Here is a 15,523-nt window from a genome sequence, read left to right as displayed (position 1 = left end):
AAAAAAATGGCGATCTGATTATTGGTCCCTGTATAAATCAGCCCCTGATCTCTGTGTGACAACGCAGAATAACAATTAGGAGACAGTTGTCACTACATAAAATGACATACTTCACAACCTTTTTAGCAGAATTGCTGGGAATTAATTTATAAAGAAAAAGTCTGAAAATGATTTTTATCATAGAAATATATAGATTGTAAATAGGTGTAATGATATTTATTGCCATCTAGTGGACAAAATGTGAACACACAATTATTTTCCATGTGTTCTGTCTGGACTGCCATGCAAATATCAGGGTGCAGGTCACATGTCATGCAGGTTATAAATATAAAATGACAATAGTAATATAGAAAGTCATCCAGCAGAGCAGAGTATTTCAGGAGAGGAGTTATAGAAGAAGGAACAGAGTCCTCCAGCAGTGCAGAGTATTTCAGGAGAGGAAAGTTATAGAGGAAGGAGCAGAGTCCTCCAGCAGTGCAGAGTATTTCAGGAGAGGAACACACTCCTGCACATCAGGTTATGGTTGATTCATTCTCCGTGTCTCCACTGCACCTCGCCTGTATCAGATGTTATATTGGGAAGTAATGAATTCTGTGTCATTATTCACTCTGATGATACATTGTGACACCGCGAATACAAATACAAAATTCCATTACACACATTACATACATTCAGCTCCGGGGTGGGGTAGAAACTCTATGACGCTGTCTGATCTCCGAGTTCATCAGTCATTAGTCAGCGTCTTTTTTCCTTAGTAATTACTAAAAGTGCTAATGAGCCCCACACAGAGGACCTGATGAGCAGCTCTGCTTTGGGTGTGCGCTGGGTGAAAGGAATTCCAGCTGGTTGGTGCCATCTAGTGGAGAGAATTCAGAATGCACTTACCTGGTGGGTAAATCCCTTTTTGAGGCACAAACTTGACTATTTGGTGCAATAATTAATATATTTAGATATACAATTCAAATGTCTTTTATTAAATCTGTGCAATCCTTTAAATAAATACATACATATCCTGCCAGGAATCTAGTTAGTCGTTAGGGATTTACTCCCTTGGTAGGTAAGGCACAGATTCAAAGTCTTAATTAGAGCACCCCGCAAGAGGTGATAGGCCGTCGACACTAATGGGCACCAGACTATTTTGCTACAAGATGTCACCAGGTTTCAACGCCCAGGCTCTCCCCACCAGGGTCAAGCAGGAACAGATGGCTTCAATGTAGGAAGCAGGCTAGGAAAATACAAGGCAGACTAAGGTCATGGTTAGCAGAAGTCATGTTGAACAAGGCAAGGACAGGGCAGGCAGCAGGCAAGAAGCAGAGTGATGGACAGGCCAAGGTCAGGGTGAGTGGCAGGCAGGATGTGGAGTTGTGAACAAGCTAGGGTTAAAATGACCAATTTAATGCTGGGCAGATGAAACCATGAATATCTGTCAGAAATAAAACTCTTTATCCTATGCCCTGCTCATCATGTAGTTGCACGTTTGCACACATTCATGCACATATGGCAACATGAGCACATAAAGTCTTGTGCATGGTTGCATGCATGCAGCAGCTTATGAGTATGCAGTGGGCACACAAACAGAGGGTAACATAAGCTGATATCTGCTTCTTTTAAAAATCAAGCAGTGATGCCCTTTGGATGCAAAACGCATCAGTAAAGGAGGTCTTACACATGGCTTTCATTTTGTTGTCTGGAAAAAAAAAGATTTTACATTCAATGGGCATCATTTCAGTGCTGCTAGATCTTTACACTTAATCTGTGTAATTGCCAGGGGTGTGGATAAGCCTATTAAAACATCAAGTAAGAAACTGTTTGATTATATCTGTTTCATGAGTACACAAAATAAGAGATAAAACTGTTCATATAAGAGATTCAGAGCAGTCATGTGTCCCCTGCACACTTCCAGTTCCTTCCTAAAGAGTCAAATTAGCTGTCATTGCCTTTATCTATGGATTGCACCTTGATTGGCCCATATGTGGTAGAGATGAGAAGGGCTAGTTTAAGCAGTTTAGCAAAAGAGAACTGGGCAAGGCTGACACAACTCGCAAAGCGTGTTGTCAGCCCACAATAGGACTCAGAAGCTGCAGGTATTACTGGCTCATAGAAAGGAACCAGAAAACACAGGAGCAAGAGAACGTAGCACGTAGTCCCTAGCTTCTGACTTCTCAAAAGCCTTTTCAGATCTCTAAACCTCATGGGCCAATTCATACATACGCAGTGCTTTAGCTCATGTTTATGCTTATGCGTTCATTTTGCACATTACTGTTTATTTGAATGGGTTGCCCAATGCTCCGCAGGAATCAAAAAACTGGACCTGGACTGGTTTTAGGGGCAAGCTGCATGCACATCTGTTTTCACTCCTATATATATATGTCATGATCCAGAGGATGGTGGAGATGATCCAGAGGAAGGTAGGAAAAACCTCCCTAAATCACCAGTATGGAGTAAAAAATGTCTGTGTTCCACATTGACACAAAGCCATTGCAGTCACTTGTGTTCAGTTTACCCCCCCCACACACACACACACACACACACACACACACACACTTCAACAAGAATTCCATGGAAGTGTAAAGTTAAGAATTTGATTCCACATTTGGAAACAAAACTATTCTGGTCATCATGTTTCACTTTACTTTTTTACAATGAGTTCCAAAGAGAGAAAGAGGGAGAGACGTGATGAAAATTTTTCACCACAATCATATGCAAGGAATAAAAGCTTTTGCTTGCATATGATTAGATGGATTAAATCAGCGGGGCTGCACCTCATTGACAATACTAAATGAATTATTCCTTAGTATGAGGTAGTTCACTTTGCTAAGTGAGCAGCTAATATTCCTTTAGTAAATCAACTCTTTTGCTACAGAGACAAGTCTGCATCAATAGAAAGAAGGACCATCCAGAATATATACACAATATTGTGTAGAAGGTGGACTGTCTTCTGATTGGTTGCATTGATGGCACTCTGGGTAAAACCGAAAAGTGTCAGCACCTGCACACCAGAGAACCTGATGCTGGATCTGAGCTGAATGTAAAACATTGATACTTTGCATTTAAATGAATGGCAATTTCACCCACAAATGGGAGAAATAAAGAAGGGAAGACAGCAGCAGAAAAAAACAATGCAAGGTCAACAGAAATTACAATTGAGTTAAAATTTATGTAAAAGTAAAACAATGAGAAGATAATACAGAGAACATCAGTCTCAATGCCTTGTTACTGTTGTAAGGCTCTGAGAACAGTATAGTGGCATATGGCTGATGGAATTGCAAAGATCTGTGTGTCTAGTTGGCGTCAAGAGCATTTACCAATGATGAATTAATTACATGGTGTAGTCGGAGCGGTACAGGAGGTATTCTGAACCTCCACACCAGGATATACTTAAAGAGACGTATTTCAGTTTTTGGTAAATGAAGCAAGGACAAATTAAATCAACACTTCTCATGTCTCTTAAATCCAGCTCTGTCTGCATGCTGCGGGAATTGTGAGGGCTCCCACTCTTCTGGGTTGGACAAATCTTAGGTCAATGATGTGCAGTAATCCAATCAGAAAAGGAGGAATGATCCCCAATTGGTGTACTGTACTTTATGTGTTGCCTTTGTAAAGATATCACAGTCATGATGCACAAATTAAATAACACAACAGTACAATTACCGTTCCATTTACTAGTAGTACCTAAAATCCATCCAATCTCTGCTTTGTTATAGTTTGCACTGTTAGAATCTTCAGCACTAACACCTCGGGTTGTATTGGATCCCTACATCTCCCCACTGTGATTCCCTCCCCTATACCACTGGCGACATTACTAGCATGACCCTTCATTGATGTAGCACCCAGAAATAGGAGCTACGGTGGGCAGTGGGGAGATGCAAGAATCAGATATACCCAGATGTGTTGATTGCTTAAGAGCCTAACAATTAATTTAATGCTGCGAAGAATGGTGGCAACACAGGAGCTAGGAGTTAAAAATGTGTTTAAAAAAAGCTGTATTTCATTTTATGTAATGTCTCTTTAAAAGGTCTTTGTCAGTGAAAGAATAAGGCTGAGAGCTTTCTAGACAGGGTATGGGTACTTCCAGCACAAAATGGCTCCGTCGTTGCTGACGCTGATGATGTATTTGGAGAGGGGGCTGATTTTTAGCTGGTTGATATTGCCGCTGTGTCCGATACCTACATAGGTCACCTCACCATCGTTGTAATCCCAAACTTTTATCAGTTTGTCATTCCCACCTGGAAGAGAAAAGAGAGGTAAGCTTAGAATAATAGTCATGAGGTGTTTTTTTCTAAGTAGAAGTTGGCATGGCATGCTGAAATCTGTCATTCTTTAGTGGCTAAAGAAGCAGAATTGTAATTTCTCCCCAAAGAATATTTTAATCTACATAATTGTAAAGAGTGTGACCATATCATTGGCTTTGTTATGCTCATGGCAATAGGACAGACTGAAGATTCTAGCGGTCCTGCTTCCAATGACAACCAATGTAAGGGGGGCTCCTTCTCCTCTGGCTACCAATGTAAGAATGAGCATCCCCACTCACCACCAGTGTAAGGTGGCACTGCTCCCAGTGATCACCAATGTAAGGGGGTCCTACAATAGCCACCAATGTAAGGAGGTAGATGATTTTCACTGGCCAATGTAGGGTAACATTACCAGTTTCACTGTCTGTATTTCTTTTCTGAAGAATGTGATAAGGATAAGAATGCCAAATATATAATTTGGCTCCCAGAAATCCTATCAAGCTTGATGAAAGATCACAAAAAAAAAAAAAAGAAGAACATTTCGGGGGTTCCACAGTTGCGCTCCTATCAGACGACAATTCATAGTTTTCCTCTTTGCTCTCAGGACAGGAAATACAGGAAATTTTAGAATAAAGATTTGTGTTCTGAATTCATGTACAGAGCCTATATTCCCCACCTTTTAAAACTAATGACTGACATCAAAATTTATAAATTACAATAATCTATTTAGGGTTACACAGCTTCTTGAAATTAAATCCATCAAAGAACCTTTTACTTTATCATCTGCTTCCCAGTCTTATCCCTATGTACCCTGATGAAGGAGGTGTTGAGACAACGAACAGCTTTGCTTTATTTTGTGACCTTCGGTCATTTACAAAGAAGATTCATTGGACTCTCACAGTTCTTCCATATTTACAAAATTTAGAAAGGCTGATGTAGACAATAGCAATGCAGATTTTAATCTAAGTTGTAGAAAGTGGTCCTAAAGTTGTTGCAGGGATTGACATTTAAAGGACTGGCATTATGTTTTTGTTGTAGGAAGGAAGGAGACCAGCGGTAGTCCACAGCTCTGGCCGGTGCGCCCCCCCAGTGAGAAGGATCCCGCTTGGGGGGGCACACCGCTCAGAGCCGCGGACCATGTCTCCCGTATGCATTGCAGGCTCAGGGGCTCTGGGCGGTGAACGGGTTGTGTCTCTGGACATAGACCTGCGATGGGAGAGTGGGCGGGTTCTGGTATCATGACGTTACTCTACGGGAAATTTCTTCCCCTTTGAGTGACACACGGCTCCCTGTGCATGCGCGCTCCAGAGTCCGTAGATTTAGCGGTCCGTGGGCTCCAAAAGGTTGGGGACCACTGGTCTAGGGTTTGGTGAGGGATCTAAATTTTAGGGCTGGGAACAGGAAGAAAAAATATGAAAAAGATAAAGGGGGATCATGGAATGCCTTTGTTAAGAAAGTATAGAATGGCATGTTAAGCTTGAATGCCAGGTACAAAGAAAGACCCCTAACATCGATATATGCTGATATCACATCAATTTCTCTCTGAAAAATGTATAGGATAATGTGCTGAGTTTGGGTGTCAGGCTCCAAAAGGTAGCCCATCACCTTAGTAAACACTAAAATCATGTTACCTGTCACAAAGTGACTTCCATTGTCACTTATGTCCATCCCGTTAATGGAACCAGACATGGATCCTTCAACACCTCTTATTGGTGAACCATCAAAAACTTCCCAGTATACGATCTGCAAAGAAATAATTGAATCAGATTCTTATTTTGCAAGATTAAAGAAGGTCTGGTTTGTTCTTGTACGAGAAGACCAGCATGGGCACACCTATACCTGTGTATAGAGCAACGCAAATACATACATTAAAGCACACGTGTCCAGTGAGTTGACATCAAACTGCCTATATGAACTGGAACCATGTGGAAAGATTGCTGAGTGGTCTTCAGCTTGTACCTGTTAACCTGCGACCCGAACCTCAGCTGGTTTGCTTGAATCTACATACTGCCTTCTATGTTGTAGAAAAATGAGGTCCATCCAATTGTGGGATATTCTTGCAGGATTGTAAGTGCAAGAAGGAAGAAGGCAATAGTAAGGAATAGGGATGCCCATCATGCCTCCCAGAAGGAACAAAAGCTAGGGCTGATTTAGTATTTTTTTCTTCATGTTTTTTATATCAGCATCATTTTTAAACTGCTATTAATAGGAATTTGATTTTGAGGGGGCTTTCAATACACCAGACATTTCCATTTTTTTAATTATAGTTGTCTTTTACATATAGTCAGTTTAAACTATATGATCATCTAAGACTATCCTGTCCACATAGGGATAATGCTGCTGAGTGATTTCACTGTAGAATAAACAGTGTTGGCAGCCTGTTAAACAAAGTGGAAAATCAAAAGATCAGTTGACTGGATCAACAAGTGATAGGGCTGTGTGGAGGGCACTTAGAAAACAATACAGCTGTGTTATTGCTAAGGACAGTCTGTATCATATACTTATTTTTTAAATACCCCCCAGCTCCCCCTCCTTTTTAATATGAAATCTTTGTCTTCTCCTGCGGAATAAGCACACACAGCTCTGTACAGGGTTGGTGGAAGGGCAGTAGGAGCAAACTGTAATGTTTAGCATCCTCAATCTCTGCTTCTTGTATCACTAATCATGTTCAAACTTCCCAGGTAGATCTGAATCTGATTGGTGGCTGTAAGAAACTTTCCTAGGCTGACATTTTTTTCTACACGGCCAGCAATAAGCTTACAGCGAGTATTGGATAGAATTGTTTTCTTTAGAGTCACCTCACAAAGATATTTATTTTTTTAAATAGAATTATTGTTTAAGAGCCCATTCACAGTGTGAAAACATGCGAGTTAATGATAATGTTACGATATACATGTTAACACTTGTTATGTATGGTAATACATTGCAGTGCTATTCATTGTCAGTCATGTCACAACTGTGCATCAGTAAAAAAAAGTGATTTTTTTTTTTGTATCTTCTGGTGCCCTTGAAGCCCATTTATTTAAATGGGATGCTTTACCATACAACACATTAAATTGTGACATAAAGGTGTTAAACTTTGTTATTTAACACAAAGGGCCTGATTTATTAAAGCTCTCCAAGGCTGGAGAAAATACACTTTCATCAATGAACCTGTGTGATCCAGCAAACTAGGAGTGGATCTGGTCAGGAATTAAAAACATTTGCTAATAGCAAATGATTTTAAAGCAATGCATTCCAGGTTTGCTGGATCACCCACTGATGAAAGTGTATCTTCTCCAGTCTTGGAGACCTTTATTTAAATCAGGCCCAAAGTACCACAATGGACAGATATATATGGGCCCTAAGAGTCTTTATGTTTCTTTGTCACCTTCCATTCATTTGTAGATAAGGTTAAGTCTCATTGGTGGTATCAGAGTTGTACCTTTCTGTCTGTGCCGCTGGTGATGATCTGGAACTCTTCAGGGTGGTAACAGACACAGCGGAACAATGTATTATCTAAGATCATCTGTTTCCGGACAAACCTCCTGGAAAGGCAGAACAAATATGAATTACAGAGGAAGACTGAGGAGTGTAACTGAGGGGGGCAGCTGCTCCAAATTGTCACAGGATGCCAAAACAATGACTGGCCCAAACTTATCCCCCACATGTGTGCACAAATGACATTATGTACAAAAAGGAACACAATTCGCATGTTAGAAAGTTGTTAGATAATATCCTAAAACATGTATGTGAGTACTGAACATTTCTGATCCCTGAAGCATTTGTTAATGTTCTCCTACACAAATGCCCAGAGAACAATTTCTAAAGCCATTTTAAGCACTTGTTTCTAAGCTCAGATTGGTCAACACTTACTCAAGGTCCCATATAATGCAGGTTCCGTCTGAGCTGGCGGTAACACATTCTTTATTGTTGCTTCTCAGTCTAATGCAGATTACTGCTGACTTGTGCTCCTTCATGGACTCTACAAGATGCTGACTATCCTTGCCGAGCTCCCACACTCTGACCTGAGGAATAAAGTCACCGTCAGCAGGTGTTGAGCTCCGAAAAAAAAAAACACATTTCTGTACATGCATTTCTGGTTTAGGCCCTCAGTGTCAGAGGTCACTTACCTGTCCTTCTCCTCCTCCGCTCACAATCCTCTTGCAATTACTCATTGTTGCAATGGCAGTCACACCCATGCTGTGTGCATTCACTATCTCGTACAAGAGTCGCCCACTTTCGGGTGTGAATGCTCGGATTTTTCCGTCATTCCAGGCTGTGGAAAAGAAATTAATTTTCAGAATTATAGTGCTGCTAGGCCATACAAGGTTGAAGGTAGGTCAGAACCTACCAACGTGCAATTGGAAGGTGAAAATATTCCTCCAATCATAGGACAGGAAGGATGTCCCTTAAAAAGATCATCAGCCTCACCTGAAATGATGCTCTTGCCATCTCTCATAAATTCTATAGCATTGCAAGTCATGTTGGGTACGGTGATCCTCAGCAATTCCTCATGGCTGACTGTGTGCCAGACACGGATGTCATTTTTGGAACATGTTGCAAACAGCTCTGCAGTAGCACTGGAAAAATGCAGGGAAGGAAATGTCAGTGCAAGGAGCCTATCACAGGTAAAATACCCTGTACATAGTAAGCCATGCTGTCTGCCTTTTAAGTTGAATAAATGAAGTTAATAAAGTTGATGTAAAAAATGTACTGGCAGAATCAATAGATTACACTATGTTACAAAGGTAAAGAACAAGAAGTGAGATTGAGAGAGTGAGAAAACCTCCAAAACAAACAAAATAAAAACAAAACCCTCTTTTTTTAACTAGAGTTATGGCCAGAGTTACATTTCAAGGGGTCTTGTTAAAGAAAGTTTTAGTGACACAGACACATTAGGCTTTTTCTTTAATAAATGTGGATCTACAGAATTTTCACTTGCAATGATATGTTTGTATTATGATTAGGCATACATACAAGGGGAAGGCAATGTCGTTGATGGCTTCACTGTGACAGGAAGCTACAAGCTCCTGTTTAAATTCTGGATAGTTGAAGCGGTAGATCTGTGCCTTTGAGGTGCCTACGAAGAACTGGTGACCCTGCCCTCTGAGGGTGATGGAGGTGATGGCCCCTTGCAGCTGGACACGACTGGGAAGTAAGACAACATCATCAGCTTACTATTTAAAAACAAAAACATTTTTAAGGAGCAGTCTAGGTACCCCAGATGTCAAATATTTTAATACAAACTATATCTAAGCCTGTTAATGGCAATAAAACATATTTGTGGTTGATAAGCTACGCAGGAACCCAACGTTCAACACTCACTTTAATTCCTTGTAGTCTGGTTCAATACAGAGTGACAGTTTTCCATCCCCTGAGCCAATCAGAATCTCTCCTGTTTTTAGCAATCTCAGAGTGGTTACTCCCTAAAAGAAATCAAAACAATCAGTATGATGATATATAGTAATGACGGGAAATGTCGTAACATAAACCTGAACTAAAAAAGTGAAAATTTAATGCTGATCAGGAAACATTTGGAAATTATGACTGTGCTTAAGTGTAACAGGAAAAAAATCCACATTTTGCAATAGATTTCTCCTGATTAGGATCTCATTTTGCAATATATTTATCCTGATTAGTAGCTTTGTATTCTGAAAGCTGTGAATGTGCAGTGTGAGATCATCCAAAGCACTGCTGCTTTAAGTGTTGGCCTTAGGAGAATTGGAGTGAGCTTAGATGGTCACTACTGTGCTGCTCAACGTTGCCGGAGAAGGAGCTGTATCTGAGGAGCTGTGGTGGAAGGTTCTCTCTGCTTTTTTCATTCTATGGATCCCTTTTCCTACACCCATGCTGCTTACTTCTTTCCTTATTGGACAGAAATCTGCCCTGTAATTATCCCCGTTCTGCTAAATGCACTATTTGGCTATGTGCTTTGGGTACTTTGGGAACCTCTTCTGCAGCTCCATGAATATTTGTCCATCAGTCATTAGACCCCTTTCATGAGTTCTGATATGAGGAGGCAGAATTCTTCCTCTACCAAGGTGGCTGCCTCAAGAAAAAGACACAATGCAGAACAAGGGCATGCTAAGACTGTAATGTAGAATAGATCAGCTGTACTGAGATACTAATGACTTTACCTCTTCTTGTTTTTTAGCACAACTTCCACATGACAGGTCCTCTCTTTTTGAAACAAATCTGTGCTCATCTCAAAATAAGGGCAAAGTCATATCAGAGTAATTAACCCCCTCCCATCACTGTATTAACTTTCCTTTCATCCCACACTGATCTAATCAACACTGAGAGCAAACTCCCTCCATGTAACAGTGATGGGCCAATAAGCCTTGTATCAAGGGGAACTCTAAAGTCCTGTCTAAACTACACTGAGTTTCTTTCACCTCCGGAAGCTGAATGGAACACCAATGGATTCAAACTAAGGAAAGTTTTTATGTCTGTGCAGGTCTGTGCAATTTTAAAGTAAATGTGTAGTCTATTTCCTGTGTGAACAAGCAGAAGTTTAATAATACATGAATACATGTGACTATTCCTGTCTATCCTTGCCTGTGTTTATATGAGAATGGCAGAGTAAAACTGACAGGTTCTCTTACCAGACTGAATTTTTTCTTCTGGGGCCCATAACTGTTCAGCAGTTTGGTCCTTGTGTTAATTTTCAGGACGTCTCCTGTAGAAGTGCCGCAGTAGAAACAGCTGTCATCTTCTGCCACCTGAGAGGGAGACACTGGTCAAAAAACTAAAGAACAACAATCTATACCGGGTGACAGCCTATCACCCTCTAGAACCTTTAGGTCTTCTCTGTGATGGTTGTCATTAAAGCACAAATCACTAAAATGCACATAGATTGTAACAACTCCATTTTATAACCTCATCTACACTTTTCTGTTACAGTAACTGTTCAGGGATAAAAATATGAATGTGAAGACCAATAGTACCAATAGTGAAATATTAATTGGGTTTAAAGGCAAGTACTCACAAAAGATGACAGATTTAGGCAATTAATGTGGACAACCCCTTCCACAAAGCAAGTGGGAATTCCAATGTGACATAAGACAATGATCTGTTATGGTCCTGTAGCTGTTTCTTTCCTGTAGCTCTTTTATAAAGTGTGGAAATGCAGGGGTGATGCAGAATCTCTGCCAAGCACTAGTAATACCCCATACTACAATAGTACAGGGACAGTGAGGAAAAACTGTAAATTATAACCAGGGCAAGGGCCAATTAAAATGTTTTACTGGTAGCAGAATGATTTATAACCTTCATCTAGTCTCCAGTTACCAGTAAAAGCTGAAAGCACTGAAAGGCTTGCAGGTGTTTCAATATACACAGAGAACAGGAGGTAGAGAAAGAAAATGTATGTGTTCGAGCTGTTTTGTATGCGTAGTCACAAGGAAGGGGAGTTGTGTCTTCTCGTAGGATCTAACTGCAAAATTGGCTAAGGAAACTCCTAAATCAGGCCAGGCGGTGTGTATATGGGATGTAATATGTGACTCACAGCCAGACAGGTGACCACCCTCTTAAGCTGTCCCATCTGACACTCAGTCGGACGCAACTTCCTATTCGCTAGGTCCACCTCCCAAACGCGCAGAGTGCCACTGCAGGGAAAAAAAAACATTGGGTCAGTAAGATTTTTACAGAAAACATGGTAAGCTCTTACATGAGCAGTGGTTTGTATTACTGTATTAAAGATATATAAAAAGAAGGGTAATATGTGTTGATGAGAGATAACAAATTGTTATTATGAATTATTTACATATATATATTCAAATCCAATATATTATGCAGCACTTTACAGCGTCCATGCTAACTGTCCTATGCTAACTAGAAGAACACACAGTCCAACATCTCTACCATAGTAAGTATAGTTTAATTTCCTTAACAGGGCATAAGGCCAATTTTGGGGGAAGCTTAACCTACCATTATGTTCTTTTATGATGTGGGAAGAAACTGGAATGCCCAAAACGCAAACACAGGGAAAACAGGAAAAGGTGGCAAAAGACCAAAACATGGAGGGGGACCAGGTGAATGTCGGGGCTAGCAATAGAGTGATGAGATTGGAGCTTGGTTCCATTTTAAAATACCAGGATCCATCTAAACATATCATGCACTCCATGGTCAAATATTTGTGGACAATTGACCATCAAACCTATACGGCGTTTCATTCCAAAGCCATGGCTATTATTATATTATAGGCCCCCTTCTTTCATCTTTATCATCCCCCACTCTTCAGGGTACAACTCCCCACTATATTTCAAGGAGCTTCTTTGGGGTTTGAGCCCATTTGTGAGGACAGGTGCAAATCTTAGACAATAAGACCTGGCTCGTAATTGGCAATAGAATTAACCCAAATTTGCTCATTAGGTGAGGTCAATGATCTGTGCTCAAGTTCCTCCACTCCAAACTGGTCCAGCTATGTATTTATATATTTGAATTTACACACAGGGATACAGCCATGCTGGAAAGGAGAAGACTCTTCCTTAAACTGTTGTCAGTACTCTCTGATTTTAATCTTTTGACAAGGTCCACATAGATTTGGCCACATCAGGGGCTGAACCTCTAACATCAGATAAGATTAGTCAGTCTGAGAACAAACAAACATCACCATCATGTGAAAAATCATCATCATGACACAAGAATATGTTACAATATATTCAGCTTACTTTCCACCAGTTATGAAGACGTCGTCGCTGTTGTTGGAAAAGGTCACAGTCAGGGCATGCCCAGCGTTAAGCGATGATGCTGGGCTCCCGCAGATTGGCTCCTTGGTTAACACGTTCCATAGGACGATGCTAAAAGAAAAAACCAATTAACATTAAGGAACGAGGAAACCTGCCACCCCACTTGGTAAAATACAAATCCTAAGAAGCTTCTTTATGATATAAATCCCTCCACCCCTCCATCAATATTAGAATGGAGTCAGACTTTTTTCGCAAACAAATGTGGTCCGCAGGTGACAGTTTAGCTGCACTCTATCTCTGCCACATGACCTGACGTACCTGCCATCATCCTGCCCTCCGAGTGAGACCAGGTATTTGTCATTTGGTGAGAATGCCAAGGCCTCCACTTTTACTTTGTGTAGGGTTAACTTGCCACAACATTCTCTCTTATTGTAATCCCACATGAGAATATCGGCCTAGAAGGAAAAAAATATTCAGTGTAAAAGAGAAGTTTCTTTAAGTTCTTTTCATTTCCCTTCTCATTGACAATGGTCACAGGACAAATATATAGGGTAAGAGAAGGATTTAAATGTTTTGCTGGGTTTTATTGATGGACTAAGTGGAACTAAACTGAAAAGAAATAAAAAATGAAAGCAGGCGGATTAATTATTGAAGAAGGAACAGGCAATGTCTCTTCTGCAATATAACAAACTTAACAGTTTGCAATTATTTAAGCGAACTCCCCTCTCCCCACTCCTTCACCAATGTCAATATCTTCACCCAATCCTCGCCCAGGTTCGGGATCTTCAGTGGAATGACATCATTCTCATGCATGTGCAGGGGAGAATATTCGCTATATAATAATATTTGTATGCTGGGAAAATACATTGAGCTGAGCATGTGCAGCTAAGTGTTCATTAAAAAAAAAATTTGTGATCAAGCAGGTAAGTTTGTTTTATTGCAGGAGGTACTGGCAATGTCTCCTCTGCAATAAAGCAAACTTACCCACATGAGTACAAAACTTTTTTTTATAATTAACCCACCTTACAGTTTTTTAGGTTTTGTTCCACTTTAAAACTTGTCCTTGTGAGATGCCTAGATTAACGTATGTTAACATACAGCATACTGGGTGTTCCTTCATGCTCTGTAATGCAGATAAAGCATTGATGGTCCCTTACAGAATTCTTCAGAACATAATAAATATGAAAGGAATTATGTAAATCTGACCTTGAACCCCATGTAGGTGACCTGCCCTGAGGCCAGGTATTTTCCACTTTTGGAAGCAGTGAAGCAGGAGATGTTGTTGGTGTGGCCATGGAGAAATTGCTGCTTGCGTCTGTTGAGATTGTAAATGATGATGGTGCATCCCAAGGGGTAGATGAGGTGCTCCCTGTCTGGGTGAGAGATCAGCCCGGAGGGTACGTGGCCTGGAATAGAAGAATAGTAAAGTTAATGAAACTTGCACCAGGTTACAGTGCTGCACCAGGAACGATTCAAATGTTAGGGGGAATCCTAATATTAAAAGGCGTGCTGCTACTGCAGAAGGAGTGTTTGCAGGAATTTGTAAGAATTGCCAGATTATTTCCTTGTCTATCCTGCATTTTTGAAGCGTGAATTTAAAGGAAGTATTAATCCAGGGGGTCTAGTATGCATTAAAATGGCAGGATCAAAACTTGTCAGGATAGGAATGTGGGAGGTGGGGACGCCGAGTGTGCAGAGTATGCCAAGGCTGCCACTGTCTTCGGGTGACCTTTGACTCTCATGGCAATACTAATCAAAATTAAAGATAGAAGTTAGGAAATTGTGCAAGGTCTGACCTTCTGTATACTAACCCCCGCCCATCTTGACCTCCTGTATGCTGATTTCTCCCCAAATGCTGATTTCCAATATTGACTTCCTGTATGCTGATTTCTGGTTCCCAATGCTGACCCCCCCCCAAAGGCTGACTGACCTCCCACATGCTGCCCACCTGGTACACCTCCAGCTCCATGTTGACCTCCCTTATGCTGACCTCCTTGTATACTGTATACTGCCCCCCATGGCTTCCCATACCCCCATTTGCCTCCCCTTCACAGGCTCACCTCCATAATGTTTTCCTCCCATATGGTCCCCCCCCCTTTATACTGACCCCAAGTTGCCTCCCATCCCCCCCAGTAGTCAGTGTCCCCATTTCTAGGATCTTCTTTTCAGACCCCCCCCGCCTCCACCTGCTGCTCATTTCTTATTTCTTTTGCTCCAACTTTCTCCTTAAAAACATAATTACAATTATATTCTAAGTCTCTGTAAAGGTAAAGGGTTAGAGCCCCTGTCGTCTTTACTGATTTCTGTATGCCTGCCTGGGGTAATTCACCTCTTTTGTGAAAGTTTGGAAGAAGATTTCAGAACTTCGTCACAACTCTAAGATCCTGTGCTATGAGAGAGTAATACAAATATACCACAAACCACTTCTACCAACAAATATTCCCCAGTGAGACTCCCACCCTACCATTAAATCCGATCACTGACTCTAATTCCAGCTGCATTTGTTTCTCTTCGCTCCCGCCAGCCATGTTTTTAAGTTGTTGCTCTGAGATGTCTTTCTGTGATGTGTAAAAATGTACTTCCGTCTCTTAGCAACCAGCGTTAAGCGTTGCTATAGAT

General features: G+C 40.9%; 1 protein-coding gene across 1 annotated transcript; it reads right to left on the bottom strand.

Moving 5' to 3' along the window:
* Positions 1-2,979: 2,979 nt before the first annotated feature.
* CFAP52 (cilia and flagella associated protein 52) lies at positions 2,980-15,490 on the bottom strand. The gene is made up of 14 exons (XM_072403564.1): positions 15,369-15,490; positions 14,111-14,310; positions 13,223-13,359; positions 12,887-13,015; positions 11,722-11,821; positions 10,820-10,936; positions 9,540-9,640; positions 9,192-9,362; positions 8,646-8,794; positions 8,345-8,490; positions 8,088-8,239; positions 7,657-7,759; positions 5,864-5,975; positions 2,980-4,226 (listed from the first exon to the last, which is right to left on the bottom strand). Exons 1-14 carry the CDS (start codon positions 15,430-15,432, stop codon positions 4,051-4,053), a joined length of 1,857 nt encoding a protein of 618 aa, XP_072259665.1. The 5' UTR covers positions 15,433-15,490; the 3' UTR covers positions 2,980-4,050.
* Between the last annotated feature and the right edge of the window lie 33 nt (positions 15,491-15,523).

This window comes from Pyxicephalus adspersus, chromosome 3, assembly GCF_032062135.1.
Source record: "Pyxicephalus adspersus chromosome 3, UCB_Pads_2.0, whole genome shotgun sequence".
In the NCBI taxonomy this organism is placed as follows: domain Eukaryota; kingdom Metazoa; phylum Chordata; class Amphibia; order Anura; family Pyxicephalidae; genus Pyxicephalus; species Pyxicephalus adspersus.
Note: the sequence above shows the minus strand (reverse complement) of the source record. Positions and strands in the feature narration are given on the sequence as shown.

Bases quoted from the DNA above. Each gene is read 5' to 3' on its own strand.
- CFAP52 (XM_072403564.1), bottom strand. From the start codon at position 15,432: ATGGCTGGCGGGAGCGAAGAGAAACAAATGCAGCTGGAATTAGAGTCA. The intron at 11,822-12,886 runs GTAAGCTGAATA...TTTTCCCTGCAG, and splicing joins GTCTTCATAACTGGTGGAAA to TGGCACTCTGCGCGTTTGGG. The intron at 8,491-8,645 runs GTGAGGCTGATG...TCTTTTCCACAG, and splicing joins TGGCAAGAGCATCATTTCAG to CCTGGAATGACGGAAAAATC.